We start from the raw sequence: 17,908 nt of genomic DNA, 5'->3' as shown, positions 1-17,908 counted from the left end.
TTAACATCGAATTACTTTTGTTTAAATTTTCTTAATTTTTTTATAGACCTTTCTGCGCCTTCAAGTTGGACCAAGGCTGAGTCAACATGAAACCACACGTGCGAGGGACAAGTAATGGTTTTCATCTAGAAACCTTATGGGGGCCATTTGCTTTCTAATTTTCTATTTTCCTTACCATCTCAACAATTTAGGAAAACTCAACAACTGCATTTGAAAAAATAAAAATAAAAAAATCATAAGCTACAGTTCACATTTATCAAATTACTTTGTGAAATTCCGTAAAATCTGTGGTACAAGTCTTTTTAAGCAAACGATTTGTACTAAAGAGTTGAGAGAGTGAGCTGAGCCTCACAATAAATTAACAATAATGTGATTCAAATTCGTATTTAGAAAAAATCGAATATAAAATATCTCTTACAAGTGACTAGTCTGTATTATTAAGTAACAAATTCATGATACACTTATCTTGACAAAACAAGGGCCATGGATGTGATTGCCAACCCTATACCGCTAAGGCTACATGAAAACCCCGCGCCTGAAGGGTAACCCTACGTACAATCAGAACCAAGATTATGCTTAGTAAATTTCATATGAAGTCAATCAACGGTAGCCTGTCATCCATCAGAAAAAATATTGCATGTGAATGGTATGTGTAAATTCGCATCCAAGTAACTGAGTTGAACTTGGCTTCTTTGCTTAAATGCCAAACATGAGCGGTTGACTCATGTCCACTTTCCAAGAATTAATTATGATTAATATAATATTAAGATAAATTAATTATTCATATCACTTATCTTCTCATTTTACTCGGACTCAAAACTAATTTTTTTTTTTTGGTCAATACTCAAAACTAAAATTTAATTATAAGAATTCCACTATTTATCTCTTTAATTTGTTGGCATAATTAAAATTTTAATTTGTCAATTAAAAAAAGTAATCAAATTTATTAGTTTTGTGTGTTGGTCCCATACACATGGCATGAGTAGAAGGTTTTTATTTTTTTTTATTTTTTTGGGTTGTTGTCAAAATGAGAAAGCTACTTGCACTTTCGTACTGCTAATCTTTATATAGTAAAACAACTCATACAAGTGGCGTTCTACTAGAGGAGTGTTGCCCTTGTACCACAACGTAGACGTAAGTTTGAAACTTGACGACTCCCTAATCTAACACATAATCTAACAAATCTATTGTTTGGAAAACAAAAATCAACCAACACTTTTAATTAGTCCAAAAAGTAGAATTAAAGAAAGTAAAGTGCTACCTAGTGCATTCCAAGCTACCTTAGCTCCACTGAGTATTTATTTTGATTTCAGCACGGACAGGATCCACTAAGTGTTTGGATGAGAGTAATAATATTTCTGCGAGCAAAGCTGATCACTGAAATGCTTCAAATAACAAAAATGGAATTTGTCAGTGAATTGTATTTCTCACCAAAGCAAAAACAACTTCAAATATTCCTCCTCCTTCTTCTCTTGTTTCTCTTAAACCCTAGTGCAACTCCGTTAACATTCAATTTTTCGAGTTTTCCACCCCTCACGGCCAATATATCTCTAGAGGGAGATGCTTACACAGACGGGTTCCTCCGGCTCACCAAAAGCGCTGCGGACGACAACAAGACTCGCAGCGCTGGTCGAGCCACCTATAGCCAACCCTTTCTCCTCCGCCAAAACGCCACAGGAAAGCTCGCTGATTTCACCACAAACTTCACATTTGTCATCGACTCACAAAACGAAACCAACTACGGCAACGGTTTCGCATTCTTCATAGCGCCAAACGCCTCCATACTCAACCGCAAACTAGCGAAGCACACTCTCAGTATGGGCCTTCCCGTACATCCACTTGGGGTCGCCGTGAACACGAGTCTGTATTCCTACGTGGCGGTGGAGTTTGATATCCACTATAACAACCAGTCGGACATCCAAGACCCCGCCGGCGATCATGTTGGTATCGACGTCAACTCGGTCATGTCTAGGATTGCAAAGCCTTGGAATGGAAGTATTGTTAATGGAAGGATCAACACTGCTTTCATTAATTACGATTCCAAATCAAAAAATCTTAGCGTTGCCTTCACTACTTATAATGCAAATGGCGTCCAAGTGATGAGCTATCTCAATTACACGGTTGATCTGACTCGTTACTTGCCCGATTTGGTCGTTGTAGGGTTCACTGGTGAAACGGGTCGTTACTATGCTATGCACAAAATCAACTCATGGAGTTTTAATTCAACTTCACTGCTTGATGATGCACATCACAAGAGCACCACCAAATCATCAAGAAATGGCCGCATGGCGGTTGGGATGGGTATTGGTGGGTCTCTAATTATCTTGGTTTGTGGATTACAGTTGGTTTGGTCCAAGATCTTGTGGAAGAAGAGAGAAAGAGAAGAAATTAGTAGTGATTGTGAATATCCTTCCGGTCTTGACTTGATCATGGACGATGATTTTGAAAAGGGGTTCATAACCTCTGGCCCAAGGAAGTTTTCATATGGTGAATTGGCTCACGCAACGAGTGATTTTTCCAAGGAAGAAAAGCTAGGAGAGGGACGGTTCGGTGGTGTTTACAAAGGCTTCATACAAGACTTGAACTCATTTGCTGCTGTTAAGAGGATATCGAGAGCGTCAAAACAAGGATTGAAGGAGTACGCGGCAGAAGTGAGGATCATTGGTCGACTTAGGCATCGGAATTTGGTTCAACTCATCGGTTGGTGCCATGAAAAAAAACTGCTACTCGTGCACGAGTTCATGTCCAATGGAAGCTTAGATTCTCATTTGTTCAAGGAAACAAGCTTCTTGACTTGGGAGGTCAGATACAAAATTGCTCAAGGCGTGGCAGCCGGGTTGCAATATCTTCATCAAGAATGGGAGCAATGTGTGCTGCATAGGGACATTAAATCCAGCAACGTTATGTTGGATTCGAATTTCAACGCGAAACTTGGAGATTTTGGGTTAGCACGACTTGTAGACCATGGAAAGGAACCACAAACAACGGCTTTAGCTGGAACGATGGGATACATGGCTCCTGAATACATTATCTCCGGAAAGGCTAGCAAGGAGTCGGATGTCTATAGCTTCGGAATTGTTGCCTTGGAGATTGCGTGCGGGCGGAAACCCATTGATCATACTCGAGTTAACATGGTGGAGTGGGTTTGGGATCTCTATGGAGAAGATAAAGTTTTTGAAGCAGCTGATCCAAAACTTGGTGGAGTTTTCGATAAGAAACAAGTCGAGTGCTTGATGATTGTAGGGTTATGGTGTGCTCATCCAGATTACAGTATGAGGCCTTCAATGCAACAAGTGATGCAAATGTTCACCTTCGAGGTTCCGTTGCCCATTCTCCCGTCAAAGATGCCGGTGGCCACCTATTTTCCTCTTCCAAGATCACTTTCAATGTTGTTCTCTGATAATAATGTTACGGGCTCTGAAGAAGGAGGACAAACTGAAGCGTCATGCCATGCATTTTACAACACTACTACTTCTTCCTCATACATACCGTAGTACTTGTATAACGTATTTCACTGTAATATATTTTTCTACTCTCTCACGACTTGGGCTTAAGCTACCCAGGTCCCTACTGTTTTTATTTTGTTTTCTTGTTGTTTATTGATCATTGTGGTTTTGCTTTTCAAAATAATGGTCCTTTTTTTTATTAATTTATGTTGGCCGGTACAAATTAAAAGTGACTTTACTGCCATTTCCTTTTTATTTTTTCAAAAAATACAGTTTCCCTTATGTGGGGCCATTTGCTTGCTAATTTTCTATTTTCCTTACCGTCTAAACAATTTAGGAAAACTCAACAACTGCATTTAAAAATAAAAATCATAAGCTATAGTTCACATTTATCAAATTATTTTGTGAAATTCTGTAAATTCCGTGATACAAGTTTTTTTTAACAAATAATCTACACTAAAAGGTTGAGACATTGGATTGAGCCTCACAATGAACTAGCAATAATGTAATTCAAATTTGCATTTAATGAGAATCGAACCTAAAATCTCTCTTACAAGTGAAGATAAATCCACTAGACTATTACTTAGTGGCAAACCTGTGATACAAACTTATCTTGACAAAACAAGGGCCAAGGATGTGATTGCCAACCCTATACCGCTAAAGCTACATGAAAACGCTGCGCCTGAAGGGTAACCCTGCGTACAATCAGAACCAAGATTATGCTTAGTAAATTCATAAGAAGTCAATCAACGGTAGCTTGTCATCTATCAGAAAAAAATATTGCATGTGAATGGTATGTGTAACTTCGCATGCAAGTAATTGAGTTGAACTTGGCTTCTTTGCTTAAATACCAAACATGAGCCGGTGACTCATATCCAGTTTGCAAGAATTAATTATGATTAAAATACTGTTAAAAAGAATTAGTTAACCTATCACTAATCTTCTCATTTCACTCGGACTCAAAACTAAAAATTTTAATTATAAGAATTCCACTATTTCTCTTTCTTTAATTTGTTGGCATAATTAAAATATGAGCAAAAGACTGTTTACTACCCTCATGTTTCGTGGTTTTCAACATTTAGTACATGAAGTTTTTTTCGTTCCAAAGTCATATTTAAAGTGTAAATTTTAGGACAGTCTCATACATCTGTTAGTCAAACTGTTAAGTCTCTCGTTAACTGTGACGTGGCGCCCATGTAGACAATGACTGGGCGTCACATGTCATCCACGTGGAAATTAAAAAAAAAAATAAACTATTAAAATAATAAATTAAATAAAAGTAAAAAAAAAAAATCCCCAAATCTCCTTTGTCTTCCCCACCCCGACTCCCCTCCCTTCTCCCTCTACACCTCTGCACATCCATCATTCCCCCTTCCTCAAATTCAAACTCTGAAACAAAGAATCCACGAAAGATCGGAGATTCCTGTGTTTTTTCTCCCTTTCCCCCTGCATAGGCCTAGTCCTTCTCTTCACTTGGTCCCACCTCCCTTACGCCCCGCCCGTACGTCTCAAACCTCCTCGACTGCACAACAAACTCCGCCTGGTACTCCTCCAAAAACCGCATCCAATCCAAACCCCCTATCCCAACACCCCGCCTCAAAAACCATAGCTCCGACACCCCCCCACATTCTCGACCCCCTCATCATCCAAGAACTCAACGTCGTCCGCACCATCCTCAACTCCCACACGCTTCACTCCGTTGAGCTCTAGGAACCCGACAAGTCCCTCGTCCTTGGATGGAAGCACGGCGACCTTCTCTTCCACAGAAAGGCCTCTATCGTCGCACGTGTCACAACAAGTCACTCAAGGTGGGGAAGACAAAGGGGATCTGGAGAATGATGGATGTGCAGAGGTGCATAAGGATCTGGGGATCTGGGGATCTGGGGAGTGAGAACGGAGAGAGAGAGAGAGATGAGAGTGAGGATGAGAACGAATGTGCAGAGGTACGTGTCACAGCAAGTCGTTCGGGGTGGGGGATCGAGGTGGGGAAGACAAAGGGGATCTGGAGAAGGATGGATGTGTAGAGGTGCAGAGGGATCTGGGGATCTGGGGAGTGAGGGTGAGAGCGGATGTGCAGAGGTGCAGAGGGAGAAGGGAAAGGGATTGTGTGGGGATGACAAAGGGGATATGGGGAATTTTTATTTATTTTTACTTTTATTTAATTATTTATTTTAATAGTTTAATTTTTTTTAATTTCCACGTGGATGACACATGGCGCTTAGTCATTGTCCACATGGGCACCATGTCACAGTTAACGGGAGACTTAATAGTTTGACTAACGGATGTATGAGACTGTCCCAAAATTTACACTTTAGGTATGATTCTGGGACGAAAAAAACTTCATGTACTAAATATTGAAAACCACGAATGTATGTGACCTTCCACCGGAGGAGTATTACTTTGTAGCACGGCTTCAATTCGACATTCGACAGTTTCCTAATCTAATCTAACACTTAATCTAATAAATCTATCGTTCAAAAAAATAAAAAAAAACAACCAGCATTTTTAATTAGTCCAAAAAGTAGAATTAAAGAAAGTGAAGGGCTACCTAGTGCATACCTAGCTACCCTACCTCCTCTGAGTATTTATTTCGATTTTCGCACGGATAGGATCCACTAAGTTTTAGGATGAGAGTTGTTTGTACTATACTTGACCAATCCTGAAACTACCAAGTACCGGTCAACGTTATACCATCAAGGACCCAAAAGAGTTTCCCTCCAACCAGGAAGCCAATCACAACGCGTCATGTGTCAACATCATAGGCCAATCACAACACGACACGTGTTAACATCAGAGGCCAATCACAACATGACATGTGTCAATATCAGAACAAAGCTAGAAACTCCCTTCTATAAAAGGAGATCATTCTCCCACAATAATCCTTAATGCCATTTGTACTAAATCATTTGCTAGAACTCACTAAAGGAGAGCTTGAACCTATGTATTTGTGTAAACCCTTCACAATTAATGAGAAATCCTCTACTCCGCAAACGTAACCAATCTGGGTGAATCACGTACATCTTGTGTTTGCTTTCCTGTCTTTATCCATTTACATATTTATCCACACTAGTGACCGGAGTAATCTAACGAAGGTCACAAACTTGACAATTTCTATTGTACTAAAGTTCTCATTGATTTTGTGCATCAATAAGAGTAATAATATTTCTGCAAGCAAAGCTGATCACTGAAAAGCTTCAAATAACAAAAATGGAATTTGTCAGTAAATTGTATTTCTCACCAAAGCAAAAACAACTTCAAATATTCCTCCTCCTCCTCCTTCTCTTGTTTCTCTTAAACCCTAGTGCAACTCCGTTGACAGTCAATTTCTCGAGTTTTCAAGCCGGTATCCCCAGGGCCAATATATATGTAGAGGGAGATGCTTACACAGACGGGTTCCTCCGGCTCACCAAAGGCGCTGCGGACGACAACAAGACTCGCAGCGCTGGTCGAGCCACCTATAGCCAACCCTTTCTCCTCCGCCAAAACGCCACAGGAAGGCTCGCTGATTTCACCACAAACTTCACATTTGTCATCGACTCACAAAACGAAACCAACTACGGCAACGGTTTCGCATTCTTCATAGCGCCAAACGGTTCCATACTCAACGGCCGCCATGAACACGAGTCTGTATCCCTATGTATCGGTGGAGTTTGATATATTCCATACAACTGGTCGGACATCCAAAGACCCCGTCGGCGATCATGTTGGTATCTACGTCAATTCGGTCGTGTCTAGGGTTACAAAGCCTTGGAATGGAAGTATTGTTAATGGAAGAGTCAACAGTGCTTTCATCAGTTACGATTCCAAATCAAAAAATCTTAGCGTTGCCTTCACTACTTATAATGCAAATGGTGTCCAAGTAATGAGCTATCTCGATTACACGGTTGATCTGACTCGCTACTTGCCCGATTTGGTCGTTGTAGGGTTCACTTGCGGAACGGCTGATTTAAATGCTATGCACAAAATCAACTCATGGAGTTTTAACTTTTGATTCAACTTCACTGCTTGATGATGTACATCACAAGAGCACCACCAAATCATCAGGAAATGGCCGCCTGGCGGTTGGGATGCGTATTGGTGGGTCTCTAATTATCTTGGTTTGTGGATTACAGTTGGTTTGGTCCAAGATCTTGTGGAAGAAGAGAGAAAGAGAAGAAATTAGTAGTGATTATGAAGATCCTACCGTTCATGACTTGATCATCGACGATGATTTTGAAAAGGGGATCATAACCTCTGGCCCAAGGAAGTTTCCATATAGTGAATTGGCTCACGCAACGAGTGATTTTCCAAGGAAGAAAAGCTAGGAGAGGGAGGGTTCGGTGGTGTTACAGAGGCTTCATACAAGACTTGAACTCATTTGTTGCGGTTAAGAGGATATCGAGAGCGTCAAAACAAGGATTGAAGGAGTACACGGAAGAAGTGAAGATCATTGGTCGACTTAGGCATCGGAATTTGGTTCAATTCATCGGTTGGTGCCACCAAAAAAAACTGCTACTCGTGTATGAGAAAGTTTTAGTTATGACGGGAATACAAGTGGTACGCCACGTGTTTTAATAGAAGTGATGGGAAATTTTATTTTTTAAGTTACTAACTTTTTGGCACATATATCCCACAATTTGTATAGTGACACGTGATGTACCACCCGTGTACTGATCACACTGAAAAATCTCTTCTCGTATACAAGTTCATGTCCAATGGAAGCTTAGATTCTCATTTGTTCAAGGAAACAAGCTTCTTGACTTGGGAGGTAAGATACAAAATTGCTCAAGGCGTGGCAGCCGGGTTGCAATATCTTCATCAAGAATGGGAGCAATGCTGCATAGGGACATTAAATCCAGCAATGTTATGTTGGATTCGAATTTCAACGCAAAACTTGGCGATTTTGGGTTAGCACGACTTGTAGACCATGGAAAGGAACCACAGACAACGGCTTTAGCTGGAACGATGGGATACATGGCTCCTGAATACATTATCTCCTGAAAGGCTAGCAAGGAGTCGGATGACTATAGCTTCGGAATTGTTGCGTTGGAGATTGCGTGCGGGCGGAAACCCATTGATCATACTCGAGTTAACATGGTGGAGTGGGTTTGGGATCTCTTTGGAGAAGATAAAGTTTTTGAAGCAGCTGATCCAAAACTTGGTGGAGTTTTCGATAAGAAACAAGTCGAGTGCTTGATGATTGTAGGGTTATGGTGTGCTCATCCAGATTACAGTATGAGGCCTTCAATGCAACAAGTGATGCAAATGTTCACCTTCGAGGTTCCGTTGCCCATTCTCCCGTCAAAGATGCCGGTGGCCACCTATTTTCCTCTTCCAAGATCACTTTCAATGTTGTTTTCTGATAATAATGTTACTGGAGGAGGACAAACTGAAGCGTCATGCCATGGATCTTACAACACTACTACTTCTTCCTCATACATACCGTAGTATTTGTATAACGTATTTCACTGTAATATATTTTTCTACTCTCTCACCACTTAAGCTACCCAGGTCCCTACCGTTTTTTATGTTCTTGTTATTTATTGATGGTTGTGGTTTTGCTTTTTCAAATAATGGTATTTTTTAAATTAATTTATATTGGCCAGTACAAATTAAAAGTGACTTTGCTGCCATTTCCTTTTCTCTTTCTTTTTCTGGAAAAAAAAAAAAAAAACAGTTTCGCTTTCTGTAATCAAATCTTAGTGGGTTTGTGTGAGAGTGTCCAAAGGCCAATATTTTAAAGCGTTTACGTTTGCAGCATTAGCTACCACTTTACCAGTCATAAGCAAAAACTTTACCGTCTGCAGATCGATGAAAAATTACTGAATACGAACGGTCCCATGTGAGGAGTCTTTGTTGAGAACATCCTACATTAGAGATGAAACTCGTGTTAAAAGATCTTGAGCCTCTGGTCCACTTATTGCCAATTTATTTTATATCGGAAGCATGCATTACAACAAAAATGTAAAAAAATTCTCACATAAAGTGATCAGTTAGAAAGTTGAGTCTTATAAGCTGATTGAGAGCCTCCGGCTGACCATTTATGTTTTACAAACATGCATACAAATGCAATACGTACAGTGTACGTACTCTCTCCCTCGCAAACAGTGGCCCAAGCTGCTGATGCTCCCTCAACACATTAACCCTGCCGGCCTCTCGTGGCTGAGAGGTGAAGAGGGGGGTTCTTCAGTCAAGATCAATTGCGAGGCACATGTCAGTACTGACTTTCAACCATTGTTTAACTATTCAACATCCCCTTTTGCTGCTGCCAAGTGAAGAGGCAACGAACGTTGCGAATTCAACTCGCCTGTTTAATTTGGTCCATATTTCATATGTAATGAAATCAAAGTGTGGATTTGTCAAGATTATCGACTTTCCTAGAGCTAGAAGACATAGTTTGCGCTAAATTCTTCAACGGCGGAGAGTGATTCGGTCGTGAAGGATTCGTTGCAGTGGATGGCACCAGCTCTGGGGAGTCTCTGCATCAATGAAACACAAGTCTTTACAGGTTGTTAATTAATACTTAAACTATGACAACTGGATGTAATTAAGAACAAATCTTTTCAGAATTAGTTCATGTTATCACCTGGAGATTTCGGAATGAAAATCTCATTTCGACAAAGCACCTGTTAGTACACGATATGTTAAATACTTGCTATGAATGATACGACGATCCATAGCTATAGTAAGAAAAATGACTTACATAAAACAAATTAATTGTCATAATATGTTTTATTGCATGATATTGTACTAATAAATCACGACACCAAGTGACACTGAACTTATTTCATGCAAGTTGTTCTTCATCACAACTTATATAATATGAGTACATCGTCATGTGTCGTCTCGTACCAATAATGCAAGGAACATATGTCTTTACATTATTAGCATAGGATGCCAAACGATAGTGTACTCGTGTCATGCAAGTCTTTCTCCTGCAAATTGATACACGAACGTGTGGAGAGATCCTTTCATCCAGAACCCGGATGTAATGGGCCATGAATGTGGTGTGAAAGGGGGTGGGTTCATTACATAAGGTAGTGATGGGCCTTGACGTTAGAAGTTAGGATAAGTGTAAAATATTGTATTTGGAGCCATATGGACGCGCGGTCTAGATGCTGAACCCAAAATTTCCACCTACGTGTCGGCACTGATGTGCAACTGACTGTAGCATTGATGCCTACCATAATCCCACATATGAACCCATCATTGCATACGGATCAATGTCAAACCGATCCCAACCTAAGCCTTGACACAAGCCCAAAACCGGTAAATATCTTGGAAAGTCCTCGAAATGATAATCGACACGTGTCCGCTTTCTCGATCCGAAAAACCCTCGCTACACTCCAGAAATCTTGTCCTCTCTCTCACCTTCGAGCCCCTCTCTCTCAGCCCTCAATCCTTTTGCTCAATCCACTTCGCTTTCTGTGTTACTCCTCACTCTAGATATTTGCAGCTGGGATTCCATCAATCTCCGCCGTCGATTCTGGAGGGATGAAGTCCTGAAGACGATGAAGATGAGCCCCCATGATCTTCTTCCTCTGCTGGTAAGAGCCATCACTACCGATTGGGGTTTTTACATGAAGAAATGTTCGACCCATTTATGGTGATCCACGTGCGGTCCCTAATCTGGTTGCGCAAGAGGAAAAAGAACCCTAAAAATCCAGCAAAACCCACATCCCAATTAATCCCATAGCTCTCACGTCTTGAATTCTTCATTTTCTTACTAACAGTTCATTTCTTAGCAAAAGTTCACTTGTAAAGTTACAAGATTGTATTTTTACTTCATTTCAAAATCTAAATTACTCTTTTCTTATGCTGATTATTATCGGGTTTGAGTGTTTGCTGAACTCGTGCTTGAAAATTTGTCGACATCTTTAGTTGGGTAGGGAAGGATTTGGAAATTTTTAGTCGGAAGAGGGGTTTGGATTTTGTATCCTGATCGGATTTTAAAGGTGGCGAAGATGAGTTTGAGCGCGGCCGAGGACGATTCGGCTTCGGAAATCCACATCCCAGCTGATATAGATTGGCATATGCTGGACAAGTCCAAGTTTTTCTTTCTGGGTGCTGCTTTGTTTTCTGGTGTATCAGGTGCTCTGTATCCAATTGTGGTGTTAAAAACCCGTCAGCAAGTGTCACCCACTCAGATTTCTTGCTTGAAGATGTCTTTTGCTATCATGCGCTACGAAGGTCCTAAAGGGTTTTACAGAGGTTTTGGGACCTCTCTGATGGGAACAATTCCGGCTCGAGCGCTTTACATGACGGCGCTTGAAGTTACCAAGAGCAATGTTGGGACTGTGACTGTTAGATTAGGATTTTCGGATACTACAGCTATGGCAATAGCGAATGCTGCTGCAGGGTTGAGCTCAGCCATGGCGGCCCAATTAGTTTGGACCCCGATCGATGTTGTGAGCCAGAGACTCATGGTTCAGGGCTGCACCAGCAGCACCGGACACATCCTCCCCAGTGTGAATTCTTATAAGTACAGAAATGGCCTTGATGCTTTTAGGAAAATTTTACATGCCGATGGATTGAGAGGATTGTACAGGGGATTTGGGATTGCGTCACTGACTTATGCGCCTTCAAATGCGGTTTGGTGGGCTTCTTACTCTGTTGCACACAGACTCATTTGGGATGGTTACGGTTGCTATATGTGTAAGAAAGATGAGAGTGGCTCAGGCAATGGGTCTAATTTGCGTCCTGATTGCAAAGCAATGCTGGCAGTGCAGGCGTTCAGTGCTGGCATGGCAAGTGGGTTTTCTGCTCTGATTACCATGCCGCTGGATACTGTCAAGACGCGCTTGCAAGTTCTGGATGCAGAAGAAAACGGGCAAAGAAGACCGCTGACAATAATGCAGACGGTGAGAAATCTGGTGAGGGAAGGAGGGTTTGCTGCTTGTTACAGAGGGCTAGGGCCTAGGTGGGCTTCAGTGGCAATGTCTTCCACAACCATGGTTACTACCTATGAGTTTCTCAAAAGAATGTCTACCAAGAATCAATAGAGCAGCCATTTCAAATCCTTCTTGCCTTGATTAGGTTATATGGGCATGCCTACTGCCATATCTGGTAATGTAACGTTGTACATAGTGTAGAGGGTTTCTTTCATTTGTTTTGCCCCTTTGTGCAAGTAGTTTCATTCCGCTCTAACGATATGGCATTAGTAGATTGGTAACACTGCGTGTCGGTCGTTGACCCCAAGTAAATGGTCTTGAGACTTGTTATGGTAAGTCCAATGTGAAGGGGATGAACAGTAGAATGGGAAAGAAGTAAAGTTTTCATTTATGATTAGGGTTTAGCTTTGAATTATATGCTTGCAATCATCTATTGGTATCTCTTTGTCATGTTGATTGAAAGAATCTGTTGATGTAAGATACTTTTGGAACTACCTTAATATTATTGTGGGTAAGCCCACTATCCAGAAATAACAAATGTAGGCAGAAATCTTGTGCAAAACTTGATGGGTGGAGTTGGGTGGGTGGTTCGGCTCCAGCCCCTCACAAGTTAAAAAAGAGAATATTTTTGCTCAGCGTCCTCAACATCTTTAATATATACATGAACTTCAGGCTCAACAAACATTTATCAAGTCACGTGATGAGTGTTTTGAATTCAATTTAACTTGTCACATTATCATTTCGCAAAGCTTTCTTAATGCTACTTGAATTTTTGGCTCAACAAACGCTTCATTATGTAAGTGATTTGAATACAAGGGGATAGATATGCTTTGATTTAAATGTCTGGCTGCCAGTTGGCCAAGCATGTTTAATGAAAATGTGTACTTCTAGCTCAATGAACGTTTTATTAGGTCGCGTGATGAATAATTTAAAAGAAAAACTAATGAAAAGAGTTTGAAAACTTTGAATTTTAACGATAAGGACAAAGTAAAGGGTACAATGAATAGTACTATTATTAATTTTTTTAATGTAAAAATATGATTTTTCGTTAAAAATAAACAGTATTGGAAGTTTTTTATAATCAACTTCATTAGATCACACTATGAGTTCAACAAACTTGCAATAAAACAAAAACAATAGAAGAGGAGGTGGTAACGGTGTGGAACGGCCATGATGACAGCATATGCGTGCGGTGCGGAATGGAACAGCCTTTTTGTTTTTAAAATGAACCCGAACTCCAAAACCAGGTGCGAATCCGGTGCAATGCAAATAAGTTAATAACCATGGACCATCAAATCTTGGACATTTTCTCAAATTTCTATGGACCATCAGAGGAAAGAGTGGGTCTCACGTGCTCTGTCACTATATTCTCTCTCTTTTCTTTCCCTGCCTCACAGCTTACTGTCTCACTGTCTCACGTGCTCTGTCTTATCCCCAATGTGACACTCTCCCCCACAGCTTACTGTCTTATCCTTAATGTGACAGTGGAAAGAGATCATTTCCGGATTTCTTTCATCAAGATCACCGGTTCAAATGATTCAGAACTTTGAAATTTTATCCAACAGTCCATTCATGTAACACTGTCTGACCCTGAAATGTCCATTGAAAGGATTTGTATAACATGAATATACTGATATTGAGGCTCTTCGGGTCACAGGTCGATAATGCAATGTAATATGTAAGTTTTTTACATCAAATATTGCATTATTTGCTCGAGACAGCAAAGTGATAGTGTACATGCTTCATATCATCGTTAAGAGTAACAGTGTTTAATATAATATATATGACACACAAACACAAGTCTGAACCGTTAGATCAACATAACCTTTTATAATCAGTGAATTTCCTAAGACATGGAGGCCCTAAACGAAAAAGGACCAAGTTTTTAGCACATACGCTTTATTATTGTCTTTGAAATCAAACACCATTTTGGGCTTGGGCAGGGCCAATTCATTACCTATACAGAGACTGGACATTGAGCCCCGATTCAACAAAGCGCTTCTAACAGAAGCGCTTTCATTATACTTCGAAATTTTCACTTCATATCCCAAAGAGGTCTTTGATTCCAGTTCGAAGCACGAGTGCAATGAAGAAAAAACAGATTCGCCTCTCTTTAACACCCCTCGACTAAACGCTTTACGCCTCTCAGAATCGAAGTTGAGAGACAAATAGGACACAATTTGATGAAAATCCAAATGAGAAATAGACACGCGAACTTTGTAAACACTGGACTACAGTCACGCAGACAGATAACAAGTCCCACACTCACAGGGAGGAAAACGTTTCCGACCCAAGTTTAAATATCCTAACTTCAATTGAAATAAATAGCAGACTTGCAACCTACACAACATATAAAGATCCGAGATAAAATTTCCTAAAGTTACACGCTTGAGACCGAGAGAAAACCTGACCTAGATAATTAGCAGTCAAACCACGAGAATTCGTATCCACAGAAAAACCATCAATGTTTGGCTCTCTTGTTGCTGCAAGATGGGCATTTGTACTGCTTAATATGCTCGGCTCTTGCTGGCGTGATCTTGACACACTTACCATGGAACCACTTCTCGCAGATATCGCAGCAAATCCAAAACTCATCAGCTGCGTAGTTCTCTCCACAGGCCCCACACAGTGTCTCCCCATGCTCATCCTCATCCTCTTCTTCATCTTCCACACCTTCTTCCTCGTCCTCCTCCACGTCCTTTGATTGCAATGCCTTTGAATGCCTGGGTTGAGGCTCAGAACCTCGCTGCATTTGCCAACCGAATATGAAATAAGTTACAATGTAGCCACGTTGTTCAGAAACCAAAAACTAATGTATTCATCTTCCACTCTGATGTTGGAACGGCATCACAATATTTACAGAAATTTCGGAGTTAATTTTTCCATTATAAATATGTTATGTATAGACCAAAGTTTCAACATGGGAACAACTATACTTAAAAAATAAAAAATATAAGCAGAAACATCAAACAATCCAGAAACTAGCAATCAATCTTTTTCCAAACCTTAGAGTTTGACTTAGATCTGTTGCTGCCATGATTTGAATTTGATGACTTCTCCTTCACTTGTTTCTTGGCTGTCCCTGTCACAACCTCGAATATTGTTGGAAGTTCATTTATCATATTAAAAAGGCGTTTCCTGCAATGTAGATACCAACATCGTATTGGTAAGTGAATTCAAGATCGCTAATACGACAGAGTTGCAACACGAAACTAGAAGAGGTCACAAGAAAATGAGATTTGGATTGTAGTCAGCACCCCAAACCACCACATGAAGGCAATGGTACATAAGTACAATCTCAGAAAGGAAATACAAAATTCCTCTTTTCTGGCGATGCTCTTTATTAATAGGCCACGTGACCTTATACATCAGAAATTGAAGAAAAAGAATCCAGAAAAGGTAACCGAAAAAAGAATCCAAAATCCAAACACCTTCAACTACATTCCTAATAAAGACGTCAGAAGAAAATAACACAACTATGGCACGATCACCTCCTACATCTTCCAAAAAGAAGAACAGAATCAATCATTCAAAACAGCTGTGGACAGTCGTCAAGGAAGTAGGCCACAAAGTATCAACTGTACTACAGCTCAACCCAAAACTTAAGATTAGGCCATTGGAGTTTTCCTGAAAAGAAGAATTACACAGCAAACACGCACATGGGCGTGTGCATATATATTGGAACAATAAAAGTTTAAAAACAGATAACAACAGCAAACTATAACGTCAGGACGGTGATTTTGCCCTGACTTGACTTCATGGGAATAAAGAAAGCATTTCGAATGCCCATACGCAGGACCGTTGGCCTGACCTAAAAACAAGTGATACGTCAACTCTGAACCCACAATTCGAATCCACTGAATCATACAGAATCAAACCACGCATTTATCATATGGTACAAAGAAGCATACCTATCAGCCTTATCAAATCCAAACCTAGCACCAAAATAAAATGCCACTGCAAGCAACCACGCGTCACTGTGGACAGCAACCAAGGATAACCAGTCCTTTTCTTGCATCCCATCTCTCGCAAAGTTGATACCAAGCGCTGGCTCCGGAAGCTCTGGGGGAACCTCCTCCGCAGGCAAATTAACCTCCCACTGCTCGCTTGGAAATCCATAAAGGCAAAGATTTTCCTTCTCTGTCATTAAAGATGTATAAGGTAACGTTCAGGCTTTAGAATTAACCGCTACAGAAGCTTTCAACAGTTGCATTCTCATTTTTCATCAAAATTTCAATTTTTTTAACAAAAGAACCCAAAACCCCCCACTTCAACTCATCTGCCTTGAGAAACATTGATTTTTGTCTTTGAGGTGGGAATTCAAACAACTTCTGTCAATACCCGATCAAACCGCAACAATTCAATTCAACTTTTGAAAGTTGAATTAGACGTATAAACACAATTAAATTCATTGCTCTAATAATTTTCAAAAGAAAAAAGAATTTACTTTCTCAGTTTTTGTACACTCGACCGATACTGCATCATTGAAAAATAAAAAAAGAACAACCCCACTCAACAAGGCTCCTCAAGGCTCCCCGCTTTACGAGGGTCTGCAGAATGCAAGCCAATTTACTTACAGTAAAAAAACCAAAAACTGAATGCTAATAAAAGTGAAAATCCACTACCAGTACAAAATTCATGAAGTAAACTGTAAAAGGAAACAACTTTAAGTTAAAAATTAGATTATTTACATGATTTATTTTCTTAAAGTACTAAAAAATCCTCTCTTTCATACACGTGTCAAATACACCAGAAATTATTAAACAAAAACCCTAATTCAGTTCCTTCAGGAAAAAAGTCCATTCTGTCAAATAACCAAACAGCGCCTGCACTAAAATTAAACAATTAAAAAAGAACAGAAATAAAATCAAGGAAAAAACGCTAACCAGGGTCACACTGCTGAAAAAAGTCTTCGACCTCTGAAACCACAAAAAATTGAGAAAATTTAATATTTCATCGAATTTCCATAGATTTTGAAGCAAGAGCACAGAGTTAAAGAAGAAAATTGGAGCGAAAAGGTTACCGGTGGTGAGAGCTTTAATCATGCCGGCCCTCCGCCCTTTGAAGTCTCTGAAGACCTCCTCCACCGTGCGCGGGTTGTACGGAGCACCGCCGTCCATGTCTTCACAATTGCAGAGAGGGGGAAAAAAAGAGGAGGGAAAGGTTGGGAAATATTTTGACCTCTGACTCTGAGTCTGAGAGAGGAGAGAGAGAGAGTGGGCGTGTGGGAGACAGAGAGAGATGGGACGGATTTGAATCGGAACGAAATGGATTAATAAAGCGAATTTGATAAAGGGGGAAGAGTCCGTGAGGCTGACGAACTAACAGGCCCAAAATATATTCACTAAATAAATAAATAAATAACCTAACAAATCGAAATTTTCAGTTTGTTGTGGGTCCCCGATAGCCTACGACTCGACAGGGCTTTTGGGCAAATTTGGTTTTGACAGATTTCAGGGAGTAAATTGTAATTTACATAAATCATGTAGGGTTTCAACTTAATTAAAGTGACAGTCTAATTTATTGACGCAATATCATGTTGTGAAAATTTTACACTTGACGGGTCTATCAATTTTGAAATGAGTTTTAACG

At 40.2% G+C, this 17,908-nt stretch overlaps 3 protein-coding genes and 1 pseudogene across 3 annotated transcripts; 3 read left to right on the top strand and 1 right to left on the bottom strand.

The window, feature by feature from the left end:
* Positions 1 to 1,457: 1,457 nt before the first annotated feature.
* LOC126601123 (L-type lectin-domain containing receptor kinase IX.1-like) lies at positions 1,458 to 3,494 on the top strand (the record flags this gene model as incomplete). The annotated part of the gene is made up of 1 exon (XM_050267788.1): positions 1,458 to 3,494. A coding segment is annotated over one exon (2,037 nt), but the record flags the coding sequence as incomplete, so codon positions are not given.
* A 3,159-nt stretch (positions 3,495 to 6,653) lies between these two features.
* LOC126601121 (L-type lectin-domain containing receptor kinase IX.1-like) lies at positions 6,654 to 8,873 on the top strand (annotated as a pseudogene).
* Positions 8,874 to 10,745: 1,872 nt separating this feature from the next.
* On the top strand, positions 10,746 to 12,707 carry LOC126605521 (uncharacterized). The gene has a single exon (XM_050272930.1). It carries the CDS (start codon positions 11,390 to 11,392, stop codon positions 12,425 to 12,427), a length of 1,038 nt encoding a protein of 345 aa, XP_050128887.1. The 5' UTR covers positions 10,746 to 11,389; the 3' UTR covers positions 12,428 to 12,707.
* A 1,788-nt stretch (positions 12,708 to 14,495) lies between these two features.
* Positions 14,496 to 17,636, bottom strand: LOC126605298 (PHD finger protein ALFIN-LIKE 4-like). Its single transcript, XM_050272666.1, has 5 exons — positions 17,340 to 17,636; positions 17,203 to 17,235; positions 16,228 to 16,456; positions 15,322 to 15,454; positions 14,496 to 15,062 (listed from the first exon to the last, which is right to left on the bottom strand). The coding sequence occupies exons 1-5, from the start codon at positions 17,434 to 17,436 to the stop codon at positions 14,778 to 14,780; spliced, it is 777 nt and encodes a 258-aa protein (XP_050128623.1). The 5' UTR covers positions 17,437 to 17,636; the 3' UTR covers positions 14,496 to 14,777.
* Between the last annotated feature and the right edge of the window lie 272 nt (positions 17,637 to 17,908).

The sequence above is a fragment of the Malus sylvestris genome, chromosome 15 (assembly GCF_916048215.2).
Source record: "Malus sylvestris chromosome 15, drMalSylv7.2, whole genome shotgun sequence".
Taxonomy (NCBI): Eukaryota; Viridiplantae; Streptophyta; class Magnoliopsida; order Rosales; family Rosaceae; genus Malus; species Malus sylvestris.
The sequence above is the reverse complement of the archived record's forward strand: the minus strand, read 5'-3'. Positions and strand labels throughout refer to the sequence as shown.